General features: G+C 31.6%; 4 protein-coding genes across 4 annotated transcripts; 2 read left to right on the top strand and 2 right to left on the bottom strand.

Moving 5' to 3' along the window:
- Positions 1-625: 625 nt before the first annotated feature.
- Positions 626-3347, bottom strand: LOC113509081 (dehydrodolichyl diphosphate synthase complex subunit DHDDS-like). Its single transcript, XM_026892362.3, has 5 exons — positions 2764-3347; positions 2510-2643; positions 2257-2405; positions 1577-1752; positions 626-901 (listed from the first exon to the last, which is right to left on the bottom strand). The coding sequence occupies exons 1-5, from the start codon at positions 2950-2952 to the stop codon at positions 698-700; spliced, it is 852 nt and encodes a 283-aa protein (XP_026748163.1). The 5' UTR covers positions 2953-3347; the 3' UTR covers positions 626-697.
- Positions 3348-4556: 1209 nt separating this feature from the next.
- LOC113523326 (RNA transcription, translation and transport factor protein) lies at positions 4557-6658 on the top strand. Its single transcript, XM_026909246.3, has 4 exons — positions 4557-4721; positions 4817-5041; positions 5212-5298; positions 5656-6658. Exons 1-4 carry the CDS (start codon positions 4661-4663, stop codon positions 5952-5954), a joined length of 672 nt encoding a protein of 223 aa, XP_026765047.1. The 5' UTR covers positions 4557-4660; the 3' UTR covers positions 5955-6658.
- On the bottom strand, positions 6648-8067 carry LOC113523327 (mitochondrial import inner membrane translocase subunit Tim8). Its single transcript, XM_026909248.3, has 2 exons — positions 7817-8067; positions 6648-7261 (listed from the first exon to the last, which is right to left on the bottom strand). The coding sequence occupies exons 1-2, from the start codon at positions 7919-7921 to the stop codon at positions 7088-7090; spliced, it is 279 nt and encodes a 92-aa protein (XP_026765049.1). The 5' UTR covers positions 7922-8067; the 3' UTR covers positions 6648-7087.
- On the top strand, positions 7866-9112 carry LOC128200872 (uncharacterized). Its single transcript, XM_052895668.1, has 2 exons — positions 7866-7998; positions 8105-9112. Exon 2 carries the CDS (start codon positions 8322-8324, stop codon positions 8775-8777), a length of 456 nt encoding a protein of 151 aa, XP_052751628.1. The 5' UTR covers positions 7866-7998; positions 8105-8321; the 3' UTR covers positions 8778-9112.
- The last annotated feature ends 3 nt before the right edge of the window (positions 9113-9115 follow it).

Raw genomic sequence — 9115 nt, forward strand, 5'->3', positions numbered from 1 at the left:
GTACACGCAATCGATTTTCGTAGAAAATGCCCTTTAAGGTTTAGAAGGATTGAAGAATACTTATATTGTTTTAACCATATGGGAATTTTTTGGATAGTTGATGACTATCCGCGTCCTTAGCAGATGTATTTTTTTTATCAGATACTATGTGTACACTGCTAAACGTAAGCCTCCCCATACACTGTCTTAAGAAACGGTCCTGAGCCACGTACATCCACTGACTCCCTGCAATGCATTAGAGGTCGTTACCCCATCTAGTAAAGGGGGGGGGGGGCGTCCTACACTGCGTTTACTCGTACGGGGTTACGACTCAAGAATCTTTCTTCCCCATCGGTTGTCGATTCCTCAAAGCCATCGCCATTATAGCTTGCAATAGTACTATAATTATTATTGTTTGTTTACATTTTCTATATTTCATGATGGTGTGATCATGGCACGAATTGGATTGGAGTTAAACTATTTGCTATGTTATAATCGTTAAATGTTAGCTATTTGCCTTTTTACATTATATGAAAAAATACAAGCAATGGTTTTTATTGCAATACTACTGAATCCTTGAAGAGCGAGTTTTCATTTAGTACCTACTTATTTCATATTCGAAAACACAAAAAAAAATACCTAAAAGTAGTAGTTTGTACTTATTTATTGTATTTACACATATTTAATTTTTAACAATAAATAATAAATTTTTGATTTTTTAACAATTAGTAACGTATTTTTCTAATTCTTGAATTCTTCTAAATTCTAGTTTATTTAAAAATGTCTGTTTAGTATCACTGATAGTTCCTTCTTCTTTAAGCAGTGGGGCATGTCTTTGAAAATGTATTATAGCCGCCAACAAGTTCCAAATTGTAAACTCAGGCCATAACACATCAGAGAAATATAGCACTGTGTTTGACACCTGAAATAAAGTATGTAATCACCTTTTAAATAACTAAAAATTAGATGTAAGACTCTAAAAAAGTTATTCTCAGTTCTACTATATTTTTTGTGAGGTATCCAAAATCTCCTGCCATTTTGCTTTATTTTTAAATCAATTTTAACCCAAATTTGATTTAGGTGCATAATCATAAAAAATAGATAAAGAGTTTCAATAAGAGTGACAAATATCATCAATCCACTCAACCTTACAAACTTTCACATTTATAATATGAATAGAATTATAATTGTGTGTCATTGATTAATAGACACCTTTACTAAGAGATCATACCTTCATTAATTAGTCATAATATTTTGTCATGTTTTATCTACATTTATTGCATATTTTGACAGAAAAATAAAACAATGGAAATAGACTTTTTAATAAATAGACTCATTTATGTATATATTTATAATAAACATAAGAGACCAGGTCCAAATCACTAATCAATTGATTTCAGAAACATATATAGTCTTTTTTCTCTTATTGATTTAATATTTTAATGATCATTTTCAATAAACTTGCCAAGATTGTATATTCAATATAATTACCAAGTAAAAAAATATTAAATATAAGAGAAACAATATAAAATATTTAAATAAAGAATATATGATCAAAAGTAATAAAATAATACAAATTAATAAAACAATGTCCTACCTGCCAAAGCATGAAGTCCGACAGTCTGACTTCACCAGACGTCCTCACCAGCAGTTCAGGTTCTCCGAGTTCTAAAGTTGCTGACACAAGTTCATCATCAATGTCATCTGCATTTAGTTCTTTATTTTTAACACTATCTATTATATGTGATGCTGCACGACTGATTTCATCTCGACCTATAAGTTGTTATCAATAATTCATTAATATCCTTACTTTCTTACTAACATTATAAATGTGAAATTATGTTTATTACCTCCTGGCGCTAAGAGGGAGGAGGGAATTGTTAGTAATATGAGCTATCAGTCCTTATTGCTAGCAATATACCCTGTCCCCCTTGGAAACCATTGTGCTGAATTTCTGGTGTATTTATCATGAGGGGCTAACTGACCTGCCTTTTTATTCTCACCTATCACCCCTCTCTGGTGCTCTGCCAGCATATACTCCTAGCATACACAGTTACCATTCCATTATCATTCATTAAAAAAATACCTTTTAGTATATTAATATTAAAAAATTTGTATGTAATATTAGGAATTTAATATATAGTAGAAAATAAGTCTTTATATAAAAAATAAATCATAATTGATTGCATTTATCATATATCACTTATGTCTTTGGTGAGATAGAGACTGGTGTGATGTTAAAAATGTAAAAGAAAATAAATAATTATCAATACTTGCCTGTATATGCATAGGCAATGTTCAGCCTGAGTTTATTATTGTGTTGAGTGGCAAGCATACCACGAGACACTAGAGCTCTCAAATCATCTGGCAGAAGAGACAGCCTCCCTGCTATATGTACGCGTACACCCCATTCATTTATTTGATCTCTGAAAATATATTGCAAATTATTATAATCTGTATTACATTTAATCTTCACATCAGAATGTTTTTCTTTCCCGTAAAATTAATGTTTATAATAATAAATACATACATGTCATCTAAAAGTCTTTGAAATTTATCACGAGCAAGGTCCATAAGTGCATTTACTTCTTCTTCTGTTCTCTTGAAATTTTCTATACTGAATGCATATACTGTAACCTCTGGGATACCAAGATCTAAACACCACTGTAAAAAAAAATATATTACTTTTAAGTAAAAGCATTAAATATGAATATAAAATCCGTAAATTATGTACAAGAGTAATTGTTGTCTTTACATGTTTATTACAGAAAAATGTATACAAACCTTTAAAGTTTCGGAAAGTTTGTCAAAACCTCTGCTATGACCTGCACTACTCTTTACAGAGTGTTTTTTTGCATATCTACGATTTCCATCCATTATAAAGGCTATGTGTTGAGGAATACGTCCAGTTTTTACTACTTTAATACAAAAAAGTTGAAAGAATGAAACACAGTTCTCTTTAATCCATGACATATTGAAAGTTATTATTTTTATGAGAAACGTAATTTTTATTTTATAACATTTTCAATAGAAATAAAAAAGTAACAATTTACAAAAGTTATTTAAAAATCGGCAATGTCAATGCATAAATCAAATTAAATGATGCTATGTAACCAGCTCGAAATATCAACAGTAAAAATATAAAAGAATATTTATGGTATTCTGCAATTAAAATATCTTTTCCAAAAATATCGACACCCATAAGTTATATTTTAAAATAAGTATTGTAAGTTGTAATTATATAAGATCTTGCTATTATGTAGCGTAAAATTTCAAATTTCAAGAATGGTTGTATATATGTGTAATGTGCACAGACTTATTTGAATGATTTTTGTTCAAAGTGAGTCAGGCCAGTGGCCTGGTACTCGTGATGAATTTGACATGAGCATAAACCTCATCATAGATACTGTTGCTATTTTAAAATTTTATCCAAATTGGTCATGCAAAGGACATGGCCCATAAAGTCTAATCATAAGTTACTATTAGTTCTTTAGAAATAGGAAGACACTAACCTTATTCATAAAAAAAAATAATTTACTATAAATTTATTTTAGCTATTGAACTGTTTTATCAATTTCATTATAAATGGGAATGACACAAAAAAGAGATAAAACAGTTTAATACTAAAAACAAGGAATTACATAGAAAGAATGATAAAATAAAAAATTTAAATTATATGTTTGCTTCCTTTCTTCTTAAAATAGCAACTGATGGCGTATCTTTCGTCCACTTTTTACTAATTATATTTGCATAAGAAGAAAGTAGGCAACCGATGATTTAAAGGATACTATATATAATATTGTTCCTTTTTAATATCCCGTCTGTTGAGAATTAGTCTTTAGTTTTGTTTTTATTTTATTTTTTAAAAGCTTTACGACTGCTTTGGATATTTCAGTTTTGACTATCTATTCTTAATTTATATTATTTCTATTGTATGCCCTTTGTACGTATATACGTCATACTAAATATGCCAAGTAGGTACTATTTCATACTTGTTCGATAATTTAAGTATAAGAGAAAATAATTATGTTATAATTAATAAGTACCCGTAACCGGCGAGCGTGTATGAAAAGATTGATGAATGTGGAAGAAGCGAAAAAGGTTTGTTTAAATCGAAGCATTTGGCGTTCCATTGTTTCTGTCTACCCTAATGGGAGACAGGCGTGACAGATATGTATGTATGTATGTAAAAAAATAATTAAATTCCGACTTAGATTTGAAGATTCAGAAAAAGCGTTTTCGAGTATTTCATTAAACTCAAATATTTTTTCAATTGAATTTCTTATATTATTATTAAAATAAATATGAAAATGTTCCGATATTTAATAATTTTGCTTCTGGTAAAATTACGAAAAAATTAATAAATCAATGAAACAAAGACAAAAACGTATATTAACTAGAATTCGAGAATAGCAGGTACTCGATACCAATATTGGGTTCATGATTATTTATTTCAATTTTGTATGTAAAGTACAGTTTCAATATTTTTTTACATATTTGGTTACATACAAAGTAGATAATGAATTATTAGTGTCAGAATTCGAGTTAGTTTGAATCGGCTCAAAATGTCTATAACCGTGACTCGGTACATCACTAACCTAATCTGTGTTTCTGACATGACTGAAAATTAATTTTATTGAATTTCACCGAAAACAGAAAATTCTCATTATATACTAATACAATGTTTAAATTAAAGTTAACTGCTCTTGGCCATCCTAATCCCGAAAGTTTTAATTGTGAAGGCGAGTACCATTTTGCCATATTACGACCTAATTAGGTTTGATATTTATCGACAGAAAATAGCTTGTTAATATTGTTATTATGTGACTTCTTACAGACGAAAAGGAATATAGAAGCGTGGTTCTGTGGCTGGAGGATCAGAAAATTAGACATTATAAAATCGAAGAACGAGAAGGTCTACGGAATATCGATGGAGATAATTGGAAGGAAGCTTATGACATTTATCAAAGAGACCTTGTTAGTCCTGCTACTGAGGGTCAACCGAATGAACAGCTGAACTGGCTCTTGTCTTATGCAGTTAGATTAGAATATGCTGATAATGGTAAACATATACTTATTTATTTGTTACATTGTTATAATATGCTTATATGTAACACAGATACAACATAAACTGCAATTATTTAGTTTTACGACATACATGAAGAATTAATAGTTTCATTGTTTTTGTCAAATCAAATATAATTTGTAAAAAAAGTAAATTTATTCTTTCAGTTGATAAGTATAAGAATGCTAAGATTGAACAGCCAAAACAGGCAGCACCTAATGTTGTCTCAACGAACCCTTTGGACAATCTCGACTGTAAGTATAATTTGTGATTATCTAGTCATAGTTTAATATCCTTATTCATTTTTGCATGTTAAGCAAGTTCCATAAATGATACTACAAATTATAATTGGGATTACATTCATTCAAACCAATTTAAAAATGTCATTTGTTAAATTGTTCTAAAAATCTAATCTAGGACCTTATATTGGCCAGTCAATATACCTTATTAAATGTTGTCACTAAAGATTTTCATTTATGAATTTAACATAACTGACTCAAATATTTTATTTGTAATAACTAGAAAAATAGACTATGTAAATGTAAATACTCTATCCCTTATGCATATTCTTTACTAAGCATTGAATTTTACTAATAATTTATATATTTCAGTTTCAAGCCCTGCTTTCAAAGCTGGTGTAGAAAGGGTCTCTGCACTTACTGGAGTTGGCCCACATCCAGATCCAAAGTACAGATTAGCAGCTATTGCAAAAATACTAAAGACTTCCCCTCATATAGATGTGGCGAAGACAGAGGCCAACATTATACAACAGCCAGCTGATGTCTTGAAGCTACTTTTTGTGCAGGATCTTAGAGATTTACAAACGAAAATAAATGAGGCACTTGTTGCTGTTCAAGCTGTTACTGCGGATCCACGTACAGATACTAAACTGGGTAGGGTTGGTAGATAACTCTCTTACTTAATTTTTTACATAGGGCATTATTACATTACATTGAGTGCAAGAGTATTAATTATATAAATTTACTGATAAGATTATTTAATGCCCAATATGTCTTCTCATACTTATGTTTACTACTGCAAACTAAAATACTACATACTTGTGTGCTACAAATTTTAACATAATTTGTTATTGAGAAATCTCTAAAGAAATATTTTTCTATTTATTTCATAGCAATCACTCATGAATCAAATCATGTAGTGAAAGACCAAGATCTAATCAGTCTGTGAAGTTATCAAGTATGATCTGTACAATTTATTTCCATATATAGTAGTTTGTATCATATATATGTATATATATATATATATATCCCAATCCTATCAGTTGTTGACTGTCCACTGATGAACATAGGCTTCCTCAATAAAGAAGGGTTTTGCTTCTAGTTCCCACACTTGGCAGGTGAACTGACAACCACAATTTGGCTTTGCTGTTGTTTTGAGAGGGATGATATATATTTATATATTAAAATTATTTAAAAATACTTTTAAATGTATAAACTTACATTTGCACATTGTCAGTCATTTCGACTGTGGTTATATTTAGCCACAATTTTTGTAATCATGGTGTGTCAAATAAATTTATAATTCTGGAGTAGTTAAGGATTATTGAAATGATGTTTGCAGTAAATTGAATTAAAACTAATAGTAAGGCAACAATTTTGTTTATTTTTTGACCATATATTTATTTTTACATTCCTTTTCAGGTCATGTTTTGTAAGGAAAATACCCTTACAGAAGATGACTATATTAGATTAAATATGATAATTTTTGTGTGAGTACATGGACTATACCTATGTGCTGTACTATAAAGATACTATTCAAGTATAGAAACATAATGTAACTCATCAATATTACTTAGAATTTACTAATTGAGTAAAGTTCACTATCTTTCATCTATATATTCACAAATTCTTTATATAATGTCAATAATTGTTCACAAACATATATTAAACAAAATTGTGACATGATGTTTTGAATTTTTCTACTTATTAAATTGTAGGTTATGGTATCAACATATATTAAAATTACATAATGTATGTAGAATAGAATCACTATTATCTTTAAATATTTACAACTAAACAATTTTCAATGCATGCCACCTCCTTTCTCAAGCATTTGTGCAAAACGGTTGGTAATGAGCAGAGAAACATCAATGAATCTTTCTACACAGTTGGTGATGCATGTTTCAGTGCGTGAATCTAGTTTACTTCCTGGCTTGTCTACACATTTATCCCAACAGAAATCATTAAATTCATGGATCTGAAAATAAAATTTGTTTTCATGTAATTATATCATTGATTTAACTAAAAGGTTTCAATTGCATACTGTGTTGGTTGTACACATGAAGTATTATAACTTAATTTAGTATCCAGATGATCAGAGAGTAGTAGGTTTATTTATTTATTTCCTCAATTTATTTATTATGATAAACTTTACCTATCTATTTCTTAGTCAAACATATATTTTATATATAAATAAAAAGTATCAAATGGGACTTCAGAGTCTAGAATTTAGAATATTATTTAAATAAATATCTCACTCATCTTCAGTGACGAAAAGACTGATGCCTACTTTGATCAGTATTAATCTGTCTGTACAAAGAAGAAATGCGGCCAATCTTTTGAGTATATTAATACTGTCCAAAGGCGGCAATTTGACCTCTATTGCTAAATAGTTTATCTAAATTTATCTTGTTGTAGAAGTACTGTTATTTATATAACTGTGTATATAATAAATATAAATTTATTAGTACCAATTTAGTTATAACTTGTAAAACAGGAATATATATAAAATGAAATTATTGCGTAAAATTACCTGCGCGTGAAACTGCGCTTTTTGTTTCTCTGCTAAAAGAAAGTCTTGCAATTCCGAGTCTGCTCCTTTAGTGTTAGAGCTCGAGAAATCTGATAAATCACTCATTTTATCTGGAATGTCAAACTCGAAAAGAGAAAAAATAAATAATTAGTACCGTCAAAGCGATTTAACGAAATTTTTAGGTTAATTTTTTTTTTTTTTTAGTACGTTTGTTCCGTTTGGAACAGGCTAAGGTCGGAGACCATGCTGCCTAGTCTTCAAAAAGATAATTTGTCTGGAATTTTTTAGGTTAAGTAAGGTTAGGTAGATTTTGACAATGACATTTAATTTTTTTTTTTTGGCAAAGACCAAAAAAAAGACTTCGATGGCATCATAATCTAGTCCTTAGTCTATGACTGAAGCAGTTTTGACTTTTTGATGGTTTTCAGAGAGGACTACGTAAAGGTAGATCTACCTTACGGCCCCGAGTTCCTGAGGCCGTAGGAATGTCGACCGGTTGCTACGTATGACACCGCAGGTTAACCGCGCGGTCACACAGACTAAAGCCACACGGGCCATGTTGTCGGTTGGTGTTGCCGGTCCTGCGATCCAATCTCTCGCTGCGAACGAAGGTTGGTATATCTATATTCGTTCGCAGCTGACGTATACCTCCCCTGCGTGGTACGCACAGTGTTCTGACTCACAGCGGCGGCACATGCAGGTGCAACAGAACTGCGTTCTGCGACTGTGCGCAGGCGCGGGTCGTTACGTCCGTAATGATGTAATTGCCCGAGTTTTCGCAGTCCCCACTATGGAGGAATTTGTCCGTCAGCTGGCTAGTACAATATTCAGCCGGGCGGACAATGGCTGCCACCAACATCTTAGGGACCTGGCCTCCTTACATGCGCGTTCACCGGACGCGATAGGTGCATTACCGCGGGATCTTCTGCGCACAGCAGCCCCCCCGCAGGGCGATGGTTAACCCGGCCTTGCACGGTCGACGACATTTTCATTTCCTTAATAATTCTTCTCAATTTTATTCTTCTTTCAGCCGGCGCTATTTACAATAGTGCTGGCTTGCCCTTTGGGCCTAAATATAGTGATGCGCAGGCGGTAGCCTGCGCAGTTGAGGCTCGGGTAAAGAGACTATACTCGAAACCCGTACCTATAACCCCGTAAGGGAGAGAGGGAACGGATTGTTAGTAATGGAGACTGAGAATTCCATTGCTAGTAATATACCCAACCAGGTCGACCTCCTCGCGGTTCTCCCTGGAAACTATCATGATTAATTCCTGATAAATTCATCATGATGGGCTAACT

Source organism: Galleria mellonella, unplaced genomic scaffold (assembly GCF_026898425.1).
Source record: "Galleria mellonella isolate WM207_F2 unplaced genomic scaffold, CSIRO_AGI_GalMel_v1 utg300, whole genome shotgun sequence".
NCBI classification, from domain to species: Eukaryota; Metazoa; Arthropoda; class Insecta; order Lepidoptera; family Pyralidae; genus Galleria; species Galleria mellonella.